At 38.7% G+C, this 22474-nt stretch overlaps 1 protein-coding gene across 1 annotated transcript in view; it reads left to right on the forward strand.

Moving 5' to 3' along the window:
- Positions 1 to 22474, forward strand: part of frem3 (Fras1 related extracellular matrix 3) — a 211929-nt gene that overhangs the window by 92108 nt on the left and 97347 nt on the right. The window contains 1 exon segment of the mRNA XM_048607471.1: positions 2703 to 2954. Coding sequence (XP_048463428.1) covers positions 2703 to 2954 — 252 coding nt within the window.

Consider the following 22474-nt stretch of genomic DNA (forward strand, 5'->3'; position numbering starts at 1 on the left):
CTTACCATACTGTTACTGGAGTTTTAAATATGATTCTTTTACTGGAACACTTGCATGTTTCAACTGAAGACTACTAGTTTCAATGTTGCATGTTTTTTTGGATTAACTGTCAAGATTTTTCACTACAGTTATTTAACTGTATAAATCATAGCTTTACATCAGCAAAATTCCTTTATTACTATCAAGAAGCTTTATTTTCTTGTAGTTAAATTACATTGAGCCTGTTTGAATTTGGGCTTCATTAAACTCAATGTAGAACCAAAGGGGATCCCTGGATACCTTTTGGACATCTGATCCAAATAGAAATACTTAAATCTATCAATTTTCAACATCTTTATAAAGGACACTACAAAATGGCATATATTTGATGAAGGCTTTTGTGCAACAATAATTAAAGTAACTGTAGTCCTAGAGAAATATATAGCTCCTCTCTCTTTAGAACATTGGAGCAAGAGTAGGCTATTCAGCTTGTCGAGCCTGCTTAGCTGTTTAATATGACCATGGCTGATCAAACACTTCATTGTCTTTTATGCACTACAACAAAATGACAATAGTGAGAGACAACTGGAGGTGAGTTGAATTTGAGAGTTATCACACCTCAGGAAAATGTTGGTGTTGAAAAGGCAGAATCTTCATGACATAGGAACTGAACCCACACCGTTGGCTTCACTCTACACAACAAACCAGCCATCCAGCCAATGGAGCTAACCACTCCCCTAGCCAAATAGCTAATTAAACTGTGTAGAGTTTTGTTTTGGATTAAAATGAATACAGGTCATTTAGAAGGAATCTTCCCTTTCTACATTATGTTATTAATAGTAGATGAGTCTTGTAGTGTTACAAACCATAAGGCAGTTTTTTAAAAATATTTTTATAAGTTATAACTGCCTTCTCATGAAAAGTGCAATACTTTTTAACTTCTACTTGTTTGTTGTGACAACTTATTTTCATCTGTCACAGTGAAAGTCACGGAGCCAAAGGTCAACCAATCTCCTCCGGCAGCAGTGGTTCATTGGGGAAAGCATTTCTCTAAGTGTTGAGGTCATAGAAAATCTCAGTAACAGTTTGCTTCCTGCCCATGAGGGTCAGGCTGCTAGACCTGCCTGTTTGGTTTACTACTAGACGTTGATGTGTTTAACTTTCTCAGATCAACTGTTTTACTTTCACTTTATTTTGTACTTCCCTCAGAGTTTGAACTCTTTCTTTCCATGCCGACTGACAGATTTGTTTTTAGAATGTATACATACCTAAAAACTGATGGAATGGTCCTTGTTCAAAATTTGTTTTTTTTTCCCTTTTTAGAAAAACAAGAGAGCTTCCCACAGCATCTATTATCAAATTAATATCTGAATTCTTTCATAAAAAGAAGTTCCAGTATTCTTTACATTAGACTCCTCGATAATTTCAATTTTTATAAAATATAAAATCTCAAATTTAAAAATAGTTATTCATAATAATTCGAAAATCTTTTTTTATTGTGTAGTCTAAATGTATCAAATGAAGTTGATGTAAGTGCACTTGCATCACATTTGCTTGACCGTCACAAGCTCAGGCTGGTCCTTCGAAGCCACTGTATCATTTTGAGGCAGGACGACCACAGCCAGCCTGACCAATCTCACATTATTTCCATTTTAATTGAAGGCTTTCATGACAATCACTGATCACACATTTGAAATATGATAGGTACAAATGAGAGGTATGTTAACTGTTTCAAGTCGTAGATCAAATACAAAAGCATTGCATTATGATGAATGTCAGCACTTCAGAATATGAAGGAACACATTTAAATTGTCTGTTTTTTAACTATTTAATATTTGCAGGATATTTTACCTAGCTGTGGATAAATAAATTGGATATGACTCAGTGCTGATCATAATCTCTTCCATTGTTTTTCTCTTCACTTTCACTTCATTAAAACTAAACTTAAGAAAAGAGGAGAAAGTTCTGAGAACAAAATTCCCATTGCAGCACAAGTTCTCTCAGATACTATGGTGGAATTTGCCATGGCTGTCAAATATGAGCAGGGTTTCAGATGAGATAGTAGGAACTGCAGATGCTGGAGAATCTGAGATAACAAGGTATAGAGCTCTAGGTCCGAAACGTCAGCCTTCCTACTCCTCTGATGCTGCTTGGCCTGCTGTGTTCATCCAGCTCTACGCCTTGTTATCTCAGGGTTTCAGATGAAGTTGTTAGCCATAAGCTGGCCTCACTTTTCCACCTTGAAATAGAAACTCCAATTAAAAGGGATTTTTTTCTCAGTTGCAGAACATAAACCAAAGAAAGAAAAAGTTCAAGAAGAAGCTGCTTAATTGTGAAAAAGAAGTGAAAGTGATGAAGTCCATCCAGTTGTTTTCTTTCTTTATCATAAAGAATACAATAACTCTTAGAATAAACGTTCTGTATAATTCAAATAATACAGTCTTGCCCCAACACATACCTCTGTATATGGAACCTAATGAACAAGAATGGTCAGTAAAAGGAGCTCAACACTAGACCCAAATGACCCAGAATCTTTCCAACTCACAACGTCAGTCTATTCCTACATAACAACAGGTACTATAGTCCAGAAAAGATTTAATTGACTGGTTTTTTGAGGTTGTGAAAATGCACAAGATAAATTCAAGTTCTTTTATGCAAAGAAGACAGATTCAGATCTGGTGTGGAGCGATGATATGTATAACGTATTCATGTTTATCCTGCAGATACAGCCACGGGGACTATTCCAAGTACTGTCTTGTCCTATTCTGACTTCATCACCCGTCCGGAGGATCACATCAGTATAATTCGATTTGACAAAGATGAAACAGAAAAATTCTGTAGCATTGTCATCATCGATGATGCACTGTACGAAGAGGATGAGAGCTTCAACATCACACTCAGCATGCCCATGGGTGGTCAGGTTGGCAAACAATACCCCACCTCTCATGCCATCATTCTTCCAGTTATGGCTGATGGTAAGTAATACATGCTTACAGTAGTCCTGCCAGTTATCCTGCTTTCCATTGAAATTATCTTACATTTGCCGCAAAAAAACACAATTGGTCAACAAATGAATTGATTGTTAACCGGAAAAACTGTATGCTAATTAGAATTGAAGGTATTTTCTCCAGCAGGGGCTTTACAGCTGTGTATAAGCAACCAGATATTTGATAATGGGAAGCAATATCATTGGTTTGTACTGGAACATAAATGGAAGGAAGATCAAAACAATCTTGGCTGATACTGAACCTATCTTGTTAAATCACTTTTGTCCCACATCCTTTTGTCCCTTAATATCTTTGGTCAACTAAAGTCTCTCAATCTCAGTTTTCAGTTAAAAATCAATCTTGCCGTTCTATTTTATCTCCCAAGCCATACTTAATTTTTAAAATGTTGAATTTCATTCAAACCTGCTGGAAATGATATATAGACCAAGGGGTGTGATCAGGAATTTGGAGACCCTGATGCAGTCACTGTGGATTGGAGGAAGTGCTCCCTGGCACAATGGTAGCATTGTAAGGTGTCAGAGATGGTGTGCGGAATGCAAGCATGTGGGGGATCAATTATTTTCAGGAAAGAGGAACAGGAGGCCTGAGCAGAGACCATGGTATAATTGTGGGGCTTGGAGGAGTGCTGTTGGCCCTCTGTATCAATGAGGAAACCAGTATAAGTTTTTAAACTCTGCCTTGCTGTGCCATTTTTTTTGACATGAACCCAACCCAGATTACCCAGGCATGTTTGGCACTGAGTAAGAGTCACACAACTAAGGATTCAGCTAACATTGGAGACTAAGTTGTGTCACTCATCATCAAATTTTGAACATTTATGAAGCTCTTGCATGCAAATTGCAAGGCCTTCATGAGCCCCATGAAACTCAGGAATGAAGGCATTAGTTGATGACAATGTGGTACGAATTGAGAAGGAATCTGCCCCTATTTTAATACTTTATAAGCCCTATTCTCATCATATGCATGAGCGTGGTGGGTCACAAGATCAGCTGGGAGTCTGTACTTTAACTGGGGTGTTGTTTGGAAAGGAAATTATCCAGCTTTTTTCATTGGCCCTAAAAATAGCTTTTTACATGACCGGACATCAATTAAAGCTTGAGAAACTAATTGGTTAGTATTGTAAATCACAACTTAACTAAGGGGTACAGATAAGAAGAAATTACTTGAGAGGATGTCTGTACAGTTCTTGGACATTCAAGTCAGCATTATGAAAAATACAAAGATTGGTTAATATTTAAAAGCAACATTATGTAGTCAGTCCTATGTCTATAGGATGACTGTGCTCAAAAGCAATTGTCACAATTTATTCAAACTACAAATCACAGGAGACTGGAAGTTCCAACTACAGCACAGTTGGGAAAAGTACTTCAAGTGTTTGAATTGTCTAAGTGTAGATTGTACACTTTGGTGGGAAAAAACAGAGGTGTAAACTATTTTCTAAATGGGAAAAGCCTTCAGAAATCTGAAGCAGAAAGGGACTTAGGAGCTCCAGTTCAGGGTTCAGTTAACGTTAACATACCGGTTCAGTTGGCTGTTAGGAAGACAAATGCAATGTTAGCATTAATTTCTAGAGAGCTAGAATACAAGGACAGACATTGTTGAGGTTCTATAAAGCTCTGGTCAAAGTGCATTTGGAATATAGTGAACAGTCTTGGGTCCTGTGTCCAAGGAAAGATGTGCTGACATTGGAGTGCGTCCAGGGGAGGATCTCAAGAATGATCCCAAGGATGAAGTGCTTATCATGAGAGGAGCGGTTGCGGACTCTGGGTCCATATTCAATCGAGTTTAGAAGGATGGAGTAGGGATTGGTATCTCATTGAAACCTACAGAATACTAAGGGGCCTGGATTGAGTGGACATGGAGAGATGTTTCCACTAGTAAGAGAGACAAGTACCCGAAAGCACTACTTCAGAGTGAAGTGACAACCCTTTAGAAATGAGTTGAGGAGGAATTTCTTCAACGAGAGGATGGTTAATTTGTGGAATTAATTGCTGCAGATGGCTGTGGAAGCCAAGCCATTGAGTGTCTTTAAGATGGAGATAGGTAGGTTCTTCATTAGTAAGGGAATATAGGGTTATGGGGAAAAGGCAGGAGAATGTGATTGAGAAACATACCAGTCATGATTGAATGACAAAGCAGATGGGCTGAACGGCCTCATTTTGTTCCTATACCTTATTGTCTTACGGTGAACAGTTTGCCGAGGGGATCCGCAAAAGATTTGGCGAAAGAGTTAGCAAGGGGATCAGCAAGGGCCGGCTACAAACAGTTCACTGAAAGGATGAACAGGATGGCATGAAGTGGCCTGTTGAGGAGATCAACAGCAATCAGGTTGTTGAGTGGGTCAACGGGAACGTTGGCTAGAGGGTCACCATGGCGATCCATGGGGGGAAGGTGATGAGAGGGTCACTGAGGACATCTGTGAGGAAAGGAGTGGCAAGAGGATCACTGAGGGGATCAGTGATGGGGGTGTGGCGAGAGGGTTACTGAGGGATCAGTTTATTTGTATGTATCCTGGGAATCCATTTCTCATTTTAAAGTGCTCAATGTGATTACCTTACAATCTGCTAACCTTGAGGGAGTATAAAGCAGGTTCATGCAAGCTATTGCCAGATGGATCATGACTAGTGGTGGGAATAGTGACAGCATTAGCGGTAAATATGCCCATTCAGCTATGCAGCAACCTGAAAGGTACTATATGGGCTTTGTTCTGGATTAAGTAATGCATGCACCAGTAAGATCAAAAGCATTTAAAGGGACTATACATTTAAAAAAGGAGTAGACTGTGCACACCCACTAAATTTTGAAGGTAGCATAGGTTAAGTGAGGATGATCTGAGGAAACGCATTTGAAAAGGGTATCAATTTGCTGCCTCCATTTCTGTCATGTCATCAGTCTGCTAATACCCTGTGGAATTCAGAAGATTGTAAAGAAATATGACAGCTGCTAAATATGAATGTAGCCAATAACATCCTTGTCTTTAGAAGTGGAACCTAAGATATTGTTGGGGTTATTCCAGGTCAGAGATGCTCAGGGGGTGGTACTTTCTTTGAAGAAATTGTTCATGGCACGGTGGCACAGTGATTAGCACTGCTGCCTCACAGCGCCAGGAACCTGAATTTGATTCCACCCTCGGGCGACTGTCTGTGTGGAGTTTGCACATTCTCCCTGTGTCTGCTTGGGTTTCCTCCCACAATCCAAAGATGTGCAGGCTAGGCGGATTGGTCATGCTAAATTGCTCCTAGTGTTCAGAGATGTGTAGATTAGGTAGGTTTATAGGGTGATGGGTCTGGGTGGGATGCTCTGAGGGTTGGTGTGGAAATTTTGGGCTGAAGGGCCTGTTTCCACACTGTAGGAATTCTATGATCTATGAACTCAGCAGATAAGTGTTAGATATTTTATAACCAAACTGTTCAATGGTGTTATTAGCAGCTGCATCTGCAGCAGATGGAACTCAAACCCTGGGCCTCCTAGCTCAAAGGTAGGGAAACTGTCACTTTGCCACAAGAGCCCTAGCAGACAAGTTTTAAAATGAGCAGAATTCTATAGCAATATTCAGCAAGAAAATATCATGTAAAATATAAGCAGATTTCCTATTAAAATTAATCTTTGGCAAAGTTGCAGCAACATGACATTATTTCACAAAGTAACATGAGCAATCACCTCTAAAATTATGAATATGCATATATCAACACACCCTTGTTAGATGTTCATAGTTCAGTTACCTGTTCTAACTGACCAGAATTCAGTTCCTATTGTACATGAAATTAACTGCCAAGCTCAGTTACGCATTTTGACTTTGACAAGGATTTGTTTTTGTTTCTTATGTCAATATCTTGAGGTGTTCTGAAAGTTTCAGTGAAACCTGTCTGTTGTGCAGACCTTGCTTTCAAACATTCACTGCTGAGCATTGTATTTTCAACAATCAGTAGTTTAAACTTGACACTGCTTCAAAGAGCATTGTGCCAAGTAATAATCTATCTTGAAAATTCTCAGATTGAATGATTAATACAGAATTCTGGCAAAGATAAAGATTATGGGTGTCAGATTAAGATAATACATGTCTTCAGATTTGGGATGATTTAACAACAATGGCACCCTCTTTCCCCACCAACTGAATTGTGTTTCAGGATATTACCTTCCTTCAGGCATCATGTCTCTTGGTGCTCATTGCAGTGGCCTCACAAATGAGGGTGGCCAGTTTGAGCTCAGCGTAGTATGAGCTGAAGCTTCCATGTCACCAGCAGCATGAATACACTGCTCCATTTTAACATATGTAACTGACCCTTGGGTGTCAAAAGGCCACAATTTGAGTCTGACTGCTTAATTGCTACATTTTATTCATTCGTTTGTTGACAGATGACCAAGTTCCATGGCCTGCTTTGACAAATTTAGCAAGATTTTTTTTCCTGGCTGTCTATCATTGTCAGTGCCTTGTTACGGTGGAGACAGTTTGTTAAACTTTTAGATGTTGCACAATTTCCATTCTTAACCATATTGTCATTTGAAGCAATAGCCACAATGTCAAAGCTTAAATGATAAAATATATATCTTGAAAGCAGTTAATTACATTAACATATTAAAGGAAGTCCTTCTAAAATACCATACCGTATAGTACAATGTAGGCTTTTCATTTCTGGAGTTATTGATATCAGTCTTACTGAGTAGCTAAAAGTGTCACAATAAGAGGTTCTAAGTAAAACCAAAACAATTCACAATGTTAGTGGCAGGGAACTTGGGACAATATAAGTTACTTGTTAAAATAGATTGAACAATGGCCCTAGAAAGGAAATAGTATCAGAAAATGAATGAATATCATTCTACAGATTTAGCTGTGCTTCTACTTAACTGTATTGAGCTTTGCAATTTACCAACTATGAGAAGACATGGTCCTTAATCCATAATAGGCTTTAAAATTAATGGACATCTAATCAGCAGTAGAGAGGTTGAAAAGTTTTGGTTCATTGAAGTTCAAATTAAGAGGCTATGTGTTTTTTCTAATACTTTTAAGAACAGGAAGAAAGAATAAAACAGGAATTAACCCATTGTTGGAAATAAACGGTAGGCTACAGAACAGGAGGTACATTTTCTTTAAGAACAATACACTTAACAGCTCAGGAACTGGTAGAAAATCCAACTGCTTTTCAGCACGTTTGACTGGAAGCATCTCTGTTGATAAAACTACTTGTATTTTTGTTTTGCTTTTTCTCCTTTTTTCATTTTAGCATAAAAACTGAGAGATTAAGTTTGCATATTTGTTTAGCCACTAATTCAACCAAAGATTTTGTTAAACTGCTACAAGTATAATCTCAAAGATTAGTGCTTATGATAATATCAAAGAAAATGTTAATTTGTTTGTATGATTTTTCTCTGTCCATTCATGGAGTGGAGGCATTGTCCAGTTAAAACAAAACAGGTAATACTTCCATTAAAATTGCAAACAAGCTGGCATCTGTGGCATAATTTCCCCTGCTTGGCTGAAACACATTTGTAACCAGAAATTCACCACTTGCAATTTCCACCTGTATTAGAATCCTCTAAAAAACATAGAGAATCAGGATCTGCACGCTTACAGCCGTCAGGCCAATAAAATAATGAGTGCAATCACTTTGCTGCTCTTGCCAGATTGAAATTCTCGTGTATCTGAAAGAAAAATATACAAGGGTGAGGTTGTGGCAAGGGTAAGAGCTGAAATTTCGATTTGCATGCTTAAATTATCTGTAGCTTGTAAGTTAAATGAGATAGCAGAATTGAAGGGAACTGGGTTGTGCAGAGGATGATTCTGTATAAGGATACATCATCTTCATTGGATTCACCCACATGGCTAGCAATATGGACAATAACTGTATCCCTGTGCTATATGAGTATTAGAACATGCAACCATGCTTTCCCCATCTCTAAGAGGTTCTAGCTTACTAGTGCTAACAATTAACAATAGGGAGGGCACTATTGATGAATGTAGCCAATTAATTGCGCACTTACTACAGGATGCAGGCAAAAATCATTGTAATTAGTGGAGAGCACAAAGATATGTATTGACTGCATTACATTAAAATAGCTTACACTATTTGTGTGTGGTATAAGGTATAAGGTAATTCTGAAAGGCTTGATGTTGAAGACTACATTAACTGCCACACAATCTGAAGATGTCATTGGGGAAATACTAAAAGCTTAGGATCTCAACGAGGACAGACCTATTATCCTCGGTCTCCTCGTAGTCTTAGTAGCAATTTCTTACTTACTAATGTAACGTCTTTGATTGCTACCATGCAAGAAACAACTTGTGTGGTACGTGTCTTATTTAAGAAAATAGCCTCTTCATGTTAACACACATTAGTGGATTACTACTGTAAACCGAGTAGGCCTTTAGACTCAGTAATGGGGGTGCTCAATGAATGACAGGACACTAGGAAGCTCACAGGAACAGAAGGATCCTGAAGTGCTTGTCCAAAGATCATTGAATGCGCTGGATAGGTTAACGGTGCACGGGATGCGTTATCAATTGAAGCATAGATTATAAGGCAAGGAAGTCATGTTGGACCTCTGCACAACTCCACAGCTGGAGTTCTGTTTGCAGTTCTAGCCCCCACGCTTTCAGAGGCATGTGATTGCACTAAAGGGAGTCCAGAGGAAATTCACCAGGATGTTACCTGAGATCTAGCATTACAGCTCTATGAGAGGCTGAAGTGACGCTCGGGTAGTTTTCTTTGGAGCAGAGAAGATTGAGGGGTGACCTGATAGAGGTGTAGTGTGAAGCATGGACAGAGTGAGTAGAAAACAGCCGTTTCCGTTAGTTGAAGAGTCAAGAGCAAGGGGGCACATTTGGGGTCTGGAGTGCACTGCATGGGAAGATAGTTGAAGGAGTAACCTAACAACCTACAAAAAGTAGGTGGATGAGCGTTTAACATGTCATAAGTTCCATGGCTATGGGCCAAATGCTAGGAAATGGAATTACTGGTCGACACATACTCCATGGGCTGAAAGGCCTCTGTGCTATCTGACTCACTTTATGAGTGTTGGTCAATTGATATTAAAGTTACAGTTTAACAGGGAGATGCAAGAAGAAAATGTTTCCTCATCCTCAAAAAGAGTCACCAAATGAAATGAAGACATTATGGAATATGTTTATGGATTAAATGATGTCTCTAGACTTTGGTACTTCTTAATAAGATCTGATTTATTAAAATTGAATGTCTTCAGTTAAAAGCAAGCCCTGTCATGTTTTGTCGACGTTTCAGGCCGAAACCCTTTGCCAGGAGGCCCAAAACATTGACTTACCTGCTCTTTGGATGCTGTCTGACCTGCAGTGCATTTCCAGCCTCACACCTATAGACTCTGGCTTCCAGCATCTGCAGTCCTTATTGTCCCCCTGTCATGTTTTATTAGTAGCATGAGGAGAAGCTTTGAGCATCTTTATGATGCACATAAGTGCTTTTTGTGGGGTAGGAACAGTGAATTTGAAAACACTATCCCTACTTTACCAAATTCATCTTACTAAATGCCTATCAAACCCCTACGTGGTCTCTTGGATCCTATTTTCACCCCATCTAACTACACACTGCTCCCAGAACCAGCCAGATACTCACCAGATATCCCAAAATTTTCAACATCCCTTGTATCTTTGCCAATGTTAAAAGTCCATTCTACACCCGGACAGCACTGTCAGTTCAGAACTGCCCTGCTCAGATGCTGACAATTGCCCTGAATATGGCAGACAGGAGAAATTCATTGTCCCACTTTGTGGATCAGGTCTTTATGGTCCTGATGCAGAACTTCAACTTCCCCCGGGAACAGCAGCGAAGACATCGGCATCTGATCATGCCAGCTTGGTCCATAGTTATCATCTGAATTAAAGCATTCTCAGCTGACTGGAGAAATGAGGAAGAATGTAGGAAGGTCAATGTCCTTCTCCATTCTACTAGCTTACGTACCACAATCTTCTCTCTGATACTTCACACTCACTATCTCTGCTACAACATCTACTTGCCACCAAAGTTCATGCTCCACCACTCTCATTGTCACTTGCAATATCTTACTCACTTGGTCTCAAACACCCCTACCACACCACCACTTTCCTGCATGCCCTCTTCATTGCCTACTCACTTGCTCATGATGTCGCCCCACATGCTCCAACAGTGATAAAAACAGAAGTTGCTGGTGAAACTCAGCATGAAGGAGATGTACAAGGTTAAAATATTTTTGGATGAGATGGTCAAGGAGTGACTGTTCTGATTAACAAGTCATGACGGTGACGGACACGTGCAAGGTTTTGGACAGGAACGTTTTTCATCAGCCATAGCAAATGACTTGAAATTCCCTGCTCATTGAAATGTGAAAGGAGACTCAATCCATGAATCCCAAAAGTAGTTGGATGCCAAATTGAAGGAAATGATATTAAAACAAAGGACTAAGACCAAATGAAGAAAAAAGAACTGCAGATGCTGGAAATCAGAAACAAAATCAGAAATTGTTGGAAAAAGCAGGTCTGGCAGCATCTGTGAAGAGAAGGCAGAGTTAACGTTTTGGGCCCAGTGATCGCTCTTCAGAAGGGATGCATTTGCGAATGGGGCTAACTGATTTACTGTTCAGAGAGTTGGCATAGATTGAATGGAACGACTTGCTTCCTGCTCTGCCATAAACAAATCAATGATGGTAATTGACTCCAAAATATGAGTGAAGATAAAAAAGTTAGCTTCTAACACAAACTCTTAAGGTGATTAAAGCAAAAATGTCGAGCTGAACTGAAACTGTTCTTGCTTTTTGCCTTTTAACTTCAGTCTCTTTGGAAACCTGGCTCTGCATGACATCTGTCATTTTCCCTTAGCAATAATAATGTGTAATGTATCAGGGCATAACTCACATCAATCAAATAAAATGTGCAAGAGAAAACATGAAAGCAAATAAGAAATTAGGGATTTATGAGATAAATTCATTATATTCTTGTTTTGGAATGTATGATTAAAATTCATTAAATATGCCAGAAGATGCAGACGCCATGTTGGTCCAGTTGTGGAACCACTATTTGGAGGCCAAAACACCCTATTCCCCCAGTAAGGTGGTTAGATTTCTGACTAGATTTCAGGCAGTTCTGAGGAAGGGTCACCGGACCCGAAACATTAACTTTGTTTTCTCTTCCACAGATGCTGCCAGACCTGCTGAACTTTTCCAGCAACTTTGTTTTTGTTCCTGGTTAGATTTCAACTCCCCTTAGAAATGTCCCTTGATCTAAGAAATCATCCCATCAGGTTTGACTGAAATTGGCCCAAGGAGGAGTTTACCAACAAACAGAGAGATTGACACTTACATATAGACTTCCAAATGTGGTCTTGTTAATGGCTTGGAAATGTGCTGTTGATATGTTGTAATATTTTAGAAATGTTTAGGTGAGATTTGATTTTAGAGAAAAGAAGTGAAGATAAGGTTTCCTGAATGTAGCTTTATACAGAGCAAGATGAAGCACTAAATGACTGAGGTAAGATATTGGTACATCACTCATTTGCCCTTTCAGGAGTTCACCATGGGCGATTGAGAAGAAGGATTTGAAAGAAGAGATAAGGAAGGCGGTGAAAGGTGCAGCCAAAGAGAGATTTTGAGAGAATTTCCCCAGGTAGCAAATCTTGTATTAGGAAGACTCTTTCATGATAGTTGAGAAGCTTTATTGTCAGTGATGGAATATATGGAGAGTTAGGAATTGCATCATTGATTAATTGGAAAGAAAGACACACTTCCTGATGTAGGATAGCAAGAGGTTACAAATAAATAGATGCATAAAAAATGTGGAATTCAATTCCTTATGCAATTAACTGAGGCTACTTACTTATTTAACATCGAGGCAAAAAGCTCAGAATGCAAATTGGGATGAAATTCAGCATTAACTGGGTGTGTGCGACATAAGTGCCAATTGAAAAGAGAATTGTCTTTACTGTTAACCTGCAATTGCAAGATGAACAAAGGTATTTTCACACAGCGAACTGTTAGTGTCTGAAACACACTGCCCAGAAGTCTGGTGAAATTGAGGTATTCAAAAGGGCATCAGATGATTATGCATCAGATGATTATTTAAATAGAAACAACATATAGGCCTCTGTGGGAAAGGAGGGAGATTGGGTTTAAATCAAAATACTCACAATGCTGGTGAAATCATGATGGGCTACATGGCCTTCTGCCAATAATTGGAAGTAAAAAGGAGAGGTAAGCAGTATAAGAAAGCAGGAAGCATTTCCATTTGCATTGCAAATTTAATATCATAAAAAGTAATGCCTTTAAGATACTTTAATAAGTAAAATAATGTCCTGTTTCTGCACTGTGCAAAAAGCAAAAAATCTGATGTGTATGATACAAAAAAATCAAAGCAGTTAGCATATTGAAAAATAAGCCAACAGTACAAGGCAAAAAGTAGTTGGCATCAATTGGGCTTTTTAGCAGGGTGTAAAAGATTTCATCAAGTGCTTGTAAAAGATTAGCATAATTTAGCAGTAGAATTGGGAGAGGACCAAACTTGAAAATACCTGCCCTGAGAGGTTTTATTTAAAAGCAGTGCAAATATGATCACAATGACACAGAAAAGGCTTTGTCTCCACTTCCTGCAGACAAATCAACTGTCAATAGATTAATCAGTTGCTGACATTCTATCACAGTGCTAACTGATGCTGTACAAGGGCTATTAAACAAATACGTAGTAGCTGGATAACCTGCTACAAGAACTTCAGGCCATAACCTGTTAGCCTGTGTTGTACTCCTCTTTTAAATATTGGCATGAACTTTGGAGTGTAATGAGATAAAAAGTGATCATAAAATAATGTTTGAACATAAAAAATAGAGGCAGACCCCTTGCATCTGCTGCACCTGAATCTGAAATCTTGAATATTATTTAAACTTTGAAGTGAAATTAGTCTCTTTCCTTATTTAGCAAGTCAGGTACAAAGTTCTGGGTAAATAGGTAAGTATTTTACAAACAAAATAACTAAATGGAATGTACAATTTCTAAAGAATGTCTTAATAACTGTCAGCTGAAACTGCCATTCTTCTGTTAGTGCATTTGGCATAGTAAACAATCAAACTTTGTTCCAAATTTGCAAACAACTTGCAAATTGTAAACTCACGCCTTTGATACGGTGTGTGTCACCTGATCGCATTGTGAGTGTTATGACCATAGATCATCACCCTGGATCACCCGTGGACATACTGAACTTTTAAATGTAACACGTGTTTTGAAAAAGCCAGAATATGAGTATAGATAGAAATTAATAGGCCTTCTGGAGAGGAACCCTGGAAAGTCACATGCAAGGGTTTTGGGAACTGAACTGTAAGCACCTGTGGGTATCTCAGAATGTGAACATAGTGGAAGAAAAGGCACCACTTTGGGCAAGCGATGTGTTTTTATGTTTTTCCCTTTAAAGCAGACAAAAGAACAGTGATTAAAATCCACTTGCAACCCTGGATTACGTCCGTTAATGAGTGAGGTGCTCGTATGTGCTAGTCTGGGTTCAGCTGCTGGTGTGCTGTGAATGTCACAGTCAAAGACATTCAGTGGTCACCCCTGCTTTCAAGAAAGACTCTGTCTCGCTCTAAGTGCTACAAGCCATTTCAAAAGGAAGCAATATAATTTGCAAGTTGGAACACAATGCAGGCCAGTATAAAGGAGCCATTTGTAAGTACAAGAAATATTCCCATGTCATGCCTGTAAAATTACCTGCTGAATGAGATTGCATTTTTAAGTACAAGCATTTGTAAGTTGGACATTTGTAAATCTAGGGCACCCTGTATCCTGTCTGGAACTGCAATAACTTCGAGAAACCTGCTGGGTCAATAGTAGCATGCAATATGTAGTCTAAGGCCGTTAGTACCTGAACTGGTGAACTGAAATCATAAAATAAGCTCTGTCCATCAGGATGTAAAGGACTGTACATTGGTGGAGCTAACCAGTATTCATTTGAAGTTATTCTAGTGGTATGTCCATTTAGCTAAATAGTAACGTGTACTTACTCTTAGTGTAGTCTGTCTCACATGTGGTTATCATGTAACTTGGATGTAAAGTAAATAGCTGTTAAACATTTAGTACATAATACCTATCAAAACTGAAACTTTTTTTCTGTTGAAGCATTTTTCCCCATTTGGTATTTTGGGTTGTACCTTACAATTTTTTGGCTAAGTGCAATTGTATTGAATTTTTTGGAAGGATTCTCACCTGAGGCTTAGCGGGATTTCTCACTGTAGCTTACTGAACTCACATCATTAACTACATATCCTGCCCCTGTGGCACCCTATACATTTGAGGCTATCGCCATCTTACCAAGTGCTGTTTCAAGAACAACTCACCATTCTCTCGAAAGACCAGCATCACTTGCGCCAGTGTCATCTTTAAAAGCCCATTGTGCAAATGGGCAGACACTATCAGTCCAAAGCTAACCTGCATAGTTCCTGACATTTGCATCAGACATGGCAGACAAGGGAAAATTGGTGCCCTGGAGGTCCTGCTGGACAGGATAGTCCAACTCATTGGTGGAGGAGACTCCATAAAAATCCCAATCCTCAATAATGGGGATTGCAGCACATTTGTGCAAAAAATACCTACGCAGACAAAGCAAGGCAAATCCAACTCAGCCAGTTACTGCCCCAGCAATCTACCCTTGATCATCAGTAAAGTGATGGACTATATTGTCAACAGTACTATCAAGCAGCACTTTCTTAACAATAGCCTGTTCACTAACCATCAATTTAGTTTCTGCCAGGGCCACTCAGCTCCTGACCTCATTACAGCCTTAGTTCAACATTGAGAAAAGAGCAGAATTCCAGAGGTGAGGTGACAGTGACTGTACTTATCAAGGCTGCATTTGACTGAGGGTTGCATCTATCTTTATTGTAACACTTCTCGGGAACCCATGTTTCACAAGCTGCTGTACTACTCTCACTGTTTTCTGCAACGTCTTGCCCATGTGCACTTACTCACCCCAATCTCCGACAGCATAAACCGTGTATGCCCTCTGCAGTGCCTACTCACTTGATTGGGATACCTCCCCACCTGAACCCAAAATACAAAGAACAAAAAATAACAAAGGAGAATTACAGCACAGGAACAGGCCCTTTGGCCCTCCAAGCCTGTGCCGATCATCATGCCCTGACTAAACTAAAAGACAAACCTTCTGCCCTTATTCAGTCCATATTCCCTCTATTCCCTCTCTATTCATGGAACCATCCAGATGCCTCTTAAATGTCGCAAATGTGCCTGCTTCCACCACCTTCTCTGGCAGTGCATTCTAAGCTCCTACCACTCTGTATGAAAAACTTTCCTCGCACATCTCCCTTAAACTTTTGCCCTCTCACCTTGAACCTGTTCCCCCTTATAATTGAAACTTCAACCCTGGGCAAAGCTCACTGATTATCCACCCTATCTATGCCTCTCATAATTTTGTAGACCTCTATCATGTCTCCTCTCAGCCGCCGTCTTTCCAGTGAAAACAATCTTAGTCTTTTTAACTTTTCCTCATAGCCAATGCTCTTGAGACCAGGCAGTAATAGCTGAGTCATCCACTTTCATCTCCTGACATTCTGCTGCACGCCCTTATGTGAAGAACATAACTGACTGCCCAAGTGGCTAACAAAGTATCTGCAAACACCTGGACTGGTATTGGAGGCTGCCCTTCACTTGCTATACTGGGACCCCCGGATTAAAGGCTATCATACTTGATTGGGCTAATGCTCACTGAAAATCATGGCAAGCTTCATTTCAAATGGCAAGGCAAACAGAAGCCACTCTGAAGAAGGGTCACTGGACCTGAAACATTAACTCTACTTTCTCTCCATAGATGCCACCAGAGCTGCTGCGTTTCTCCAGCAATTTCTGTTTTGGCATCAAACTAGAAGCAATGGGAGCCTTTACCTTAGATTGAGAAGACAAAGTGCAAAAAAGCAAGGCAAGGTTACACAAGGCAGGGATGCTGTGAGTATCCAGGTCATTTCAGAGTGAGTGAGTGCTATCATTGTGAGCAAAGAGGTCTGAGATGCAGTCTGGTATATTCCATGAGGTTGGTGAGTGACCATGACTGTAAAGTGTCCTTGCAGCTGCAATACAGTGAGAGTTTTTGGTGCAGCCTAAGGTGCAGAATTGAAGTGGAGAAGTAGACTGTGAGTGGATTGGAGATGTGTTATGAGGGTTCTTGGAGGCTGCCACATGCCAGATGCCAATATCTGTGGAGTAATGTGTGACTGGTGACCATAGACTGTGACCAGAGATGTTGATGCCTGGTGTCCAACACAGAGGTCCTTTGCAGCAAGCAGTGAACTGTAAGTCTCCAGATACTTGTTCTGATTTTCATAGTGAGAGTTCTTGCCATCTAGCCTGTCTGGTAAATTAGGAAGTTGAGCATTAATGAGATAAGATATGTTCAGCTGTTAATAAAGCAATTAAGAAATAATAATCCCTCCTACTTGGTAACTCGCTGTTGCTTTATGAGAAACCTGCCTTGCAGCTTGGCAAGTGCATTGAAGAAGTAGCAAGATGCTCCCAAAATTGAGATAGTCTTGCCCAATTCTGACAGAAATCTTGCCATACCATATGGCCCCTGTAAGATTCTGCCCTTAAACTAATACTGTTGAGAAGGATTGGTGGCAATGAATCTACTCAGGACATCTCAAACGGTTATAGTGGACCCAATCACAACATAGTCAATGGAGAATGTGGTGCAGATTTCAACATATGGGCCAAAATGGACTTAAAGTGCATTACAGGTGAAAGCAAGAGGAAAAGTGAATATTTAATGGAGGGAGACATTTGCAGACTTACAAGTCTGGTTCATGAAATACAGAACCTGAGTTGTATGAAAGAGCAGCAACTGAGGCGTTTTAGTCTCTAGACTGTGATGAGATTAAGAGGAAGCACAATATAGTGCATTTTGTATGATGCTCACATTAAGGAGAATCAGGACTCAGAAAGATCTCTTGTCAGGTAGACCATTGCGACAATGGTGCAGATCATATCATAGATACCATGGCAGCAAGCACCATATGAATACAACTGTTTCAAACAATAGGCTATTAGTGGTGAACTTCTGAAAACGTCTTCAGTTCTACAGAAGGTATAAACATCCAAGGAGAAGAAGGAGGAAAAAAAGTCTAGTCAGAAAATTATCTGTACATATTTATCAGTTCAAAATCACATAGAACCCGCTTCTTTTTTAAAAATCTAATCCATTTTTCTGATCAACCTATTCTGAGATGTTTTTACACACCTTTGAAGCAGGTGGGACTTGAACCCAGGCCTCTCTGGTCCAGAGGGCAGGGATACTGCACCTCAACAGGATCCCTTCCATCTTCTGTTAAGGCAACAATCAGAGTTTAAAACAGCTGCAGAAGCAACAGTAGTACCAAGCCTTCCAATAAAAGCTCAAAATAACTAGAAAGTATGATACATACTAAAAAGACCATGGAGAGGCTTACCAAATCGACAACAGCAAACATCTATAGCATAAATCCAGAATAATGGAGTGAATAACTGACACCCAAGTTAAATAACTTAGGAAAATGTGAGAAATTCCTACTTGAAAAAAGTTCCGGGCTGAAAAGCTAGAGGAAGGCTAAACATTGAATTTAGTAAATCAGAATTGTTATTTATGCTTAAAATTGCTGAAAAATGCTATGAAGATATCTTTGGAGAAAAAGAGATTATTTAAGAAAATTACTAAATCGATAGTATCATTTGACTGATTACAATGAAAAGATTGAAGGCAAAAGCAAAGATTGTTAAAAATCACCATTTTAAACAAAAATTATTTTTTGTTGTACAACTGAAAAGAATTTTAAAGTCAAAAAACCAGCATAATGCAATTTTATAAGTTTAAAATGTTGTGATTCTCAGTGAAGAACAAGTGCAAATCATCCATATTTAGAAAGGGTAAGAAGCCCAATGTTAAGAAGAATAAAACATCACAAATTACTAGTCCTTTCCTCCATTTTGGATAAACTGTAAATGCAGAATTCCTTCATCTTAAAGCATTTCAATGATTTTCAAATGCTCAAATTTTTTTAAGCAGAAATAGGAGAGTAATTCTGAAACATTAAGAATTTTTCAAGTTAATTAATAGGAAGTAATGAATTCTGAAAAGGAAAGTTAGAAGATAAAAGTAAAATGACTTCATTAAAATAACAAAGCTTTAAATTACAAACCTGCATTAGTAATTCATATTCATTATCTAGTTATGAAAAATTTAAGGTTTTAACTTGTTGAAAAGTTTCAAAATTTAATACATCTACAATTTTGAAGTCAGTTATTTAAATAAGAGATGAAGCAGCAATAATATACAGTCACAATGGAAAAAGATACTAGAACTTCAAGCAGATTTAAGATCACAGATACTTTAGATAGGAAGTTAAACTGGACTGTCTGAAAAAGTCCATTCATGTGGTATGGATTGCTTCAGGACTACAAAGAAGCCAAAAGAAGAAGTTAGCGCATTTCTTTATTCTGTTGGTCTAATGACAGATCATACTTGCGGATGACAGAATGTAAGGGACACGTATCTTCAACATAATTGTAAGAGTATTTGACACAAATATAAATATAAATATCAATCTTAAAATGGATAGAGCAAAATTGAATAGAACAATACAATTTCTGTGAGAACTTGCTCATAACTTTATTAATGATATTTATATATTGTCAGAACATTGTGATTGTTGTTATTCACAACTAGAACTAATTCAAGATAAATTGTGTTCAGAATTTCTGATACATTTCTTTCAGAGATGTTGCAGTCAAAAGAACGGCACAGTGGTTAGCACTGCTGCTTCACAGTGCCAGGTTTGATTCTAGCCTCAGGCGACTGGCTGTGGGCAGTTTGCACATTCTCCCCGTATCTGCGTGGGTTTCCTCCAGATGTGCAGGCTAAGTACATTGGCCATGCTAAATTGCCCATGGTGTTCAGGGATGTGTAGATTAGGTGGGTTATAGGGGGATGGGTCTGGGTGGGATGTTCTGAGGGTTGGTGTGGACTTGTTGGGCCAAAGGGCCTTTTCCACACTGTAGGGATTCTATGAAAGGAGCCCCTCATACTGGGAAACAGCTATCCAGTTGGAAGAAGTTGAAATCCAAATTAATTACAGAAAAGTAATGGCAACAAAAATTTGATGCAACTCAAGAGGATCATTAGACATCTTCAACTTTTTAAGTTACAAAAACACCAAAGCATCACATGATAGCCCAACGCAAAAGGTCTTCAGATCCTTTATGTTAGAACTTACAGTTTCAGATGTGGAGGTAAAAAGCACACCAACAAAAAAATGAGCTGCTTTATCACACCAGTGCAATTTTTGTAAAAAAAAGGGACATTTCCAAACAATATTCAAAAGGTAAAAATAACCCTTGAACCACAAAAATAATAGTGCCTAATTGCACAAAGAGGTTAACACTGACATCAAGCATCTCTGGAGGAAATCCCAGGCCAATATCTTTATTAGAACCTATATCATTACATAATGATATATTTTGAAAACTGCGAGTCAGCCATTTCATGTGGTAACTGATCACTCAGCTGAACTTGATATGACATAGGTTGTGTACATTTGTACTGAAAACTTCAAATTTGACACTGGCTGAAGTGTTCTGCATTCTTTGGAATCACCACTAAGCTGAAGCTATGACCTTGTGAACTGGCCACATACTGTTCAAAATGAAAGGAACAGTGAAAGTAGTCTCAAAATACAGAGACCAATAATATGTAGAGCAAGTATACGTCATCAAAACCAACACTTCTCATTTTTGAGCAGAAAAGCATGTTTCACTTTTAAAATTCTACAGTATGTTGAAGAACTACCAGCTTAGAAGCCAAATACCACTGATCAATATGAATTTATTCAACAAAAGCAAAACTTCATAGGTCTCAAGAATGTTCACTGAACCTAAGAGAAAAATATGCATGATTCAAGATTAATTATGTCGTTTTACAACGAAACGACTGAAAGATCAGAAGGTACTATGGATTTCAGAAGCTTGGAGGAACTGTTTAATTGACTTCCAACTGCAAATTAATCTTCAAAATCTGATCATTGGATGTTCTTGACACCATAACCACCAGCAGTCAACTTTTCTGAGGATGATTGAAGCTGATAAAATAATGGTGTTACCCAAATAATAAATGTGAGAATGGAAGGATCACATGAAAATCAACCTCATCACAGCATCAAAAGTGGAAGGTTATTTCGACAATTACCAACACAATTGCCTCTTTGACATGATTTGAGGAAAGTAAAGATCCTTTAAGGGAGACATGTATTCAACAGCAGCTCTATCTCCGGATCTGTTCTTTGCGTTTAGGTAATCAAAGATTCACCAAGTTCTAGAGTAATTACGAACTGATTCTTTCATCCTTAAGCAGCAAACTTCCAATCCAACCAAGTGGTCAGCCATTAAATCAAAGACCTGGGCAGATGGAGTAATAGTAAACTGATATGGTAAACCTATTTTACTTATCTAAAATAATTATATAAATAATTTAATAACCAGGAAAAAGCTTGGAGGGAGATGTTATAAGGCAGTTAGTGCTTGAAAGGGTTAACTGACATTGCAAGATAAAGTTTGTTCAGAAGATAGCAAGGACTATTAATTCGATGAGCTAACCAATGTTGGTCTACCATTGGTCCAATGCTAAGTCTATGTAGCTAAAAAGTAATGTGAACTTTTTCTTGATTATAACCTGAGATCTTGAGATTATTATGCAACTCAGAAGTAACCAGCTATATGTACATGTAATAAATCAACCCCCTTCATCAAGATTGAGTCACTTTTCTGTTGAAGATTATCTGGGTGTCTTTCCACATTTGGGTATCTGTAACTTAGACTAATACCAATAAGAAGGCTTGGTGCCAATGAATTGACTTGAATCAAATTGAATCAAATTAAACTGAATAAGTAGCATCTCAGGGTTCTACATCTACAACATATAAAATACTGAGAATGGCACAGATCTCATCAAAAAGACCAAGATGGACTTAAACAGCATTACAGTACAAGCAAGAGTAAAGGTGTATTATTACTTGAAGAAGACAATGGCACAGCTACAAGACTGATTCATGAAATGGGGAAGTTGAGTTAAAAGAAAAATTAGCAGCTGACGTGTTTTAGTCTGCAGTCTGTGATTAGGTTAAGAGGAAACTAGATACAGAGTTCTATGTAAGATTTTCACAATTCAGGAGGATCAGGATTGGGAAAGATTTTCTGTCAACTCCACAAACTAGAGCCCAGCAGAAATAATTATGATGTTAGATTTGTTGACATTAGGCCAGCAGTATTTAGTAGTACAGAAAAAATAGCATTATATATTTTAAGATGGATGAATTCCTGTGGATTAATACTGTAAGATATATGACTGTTCTGGAATCACAGTCAGAAAACTGATGAGAGATTTGAAAGATAATAGGAACTGCAGATGCTGGAGAACCTGAGATAACAAGGTGTAGAGCTGGATGAACACAGCAGGCTGAGCAGCATCAGAGGAGCA

The sequence above is a fragment of the Rhincodon typus genome, chromosome 1 (assembly GCF_021869965.1).
Source record: "Rhincodon typus isolate 14 chromosome 1, sRhiTyp1.1, whole genome shotgun sequence".
Lineage (NCBI taxonomy): Eukaryota > Metazoa > Chordata > Chondrichthyes > Orectolobiformes > Rhincodontidae > Rhincodon > Rhincodon typus.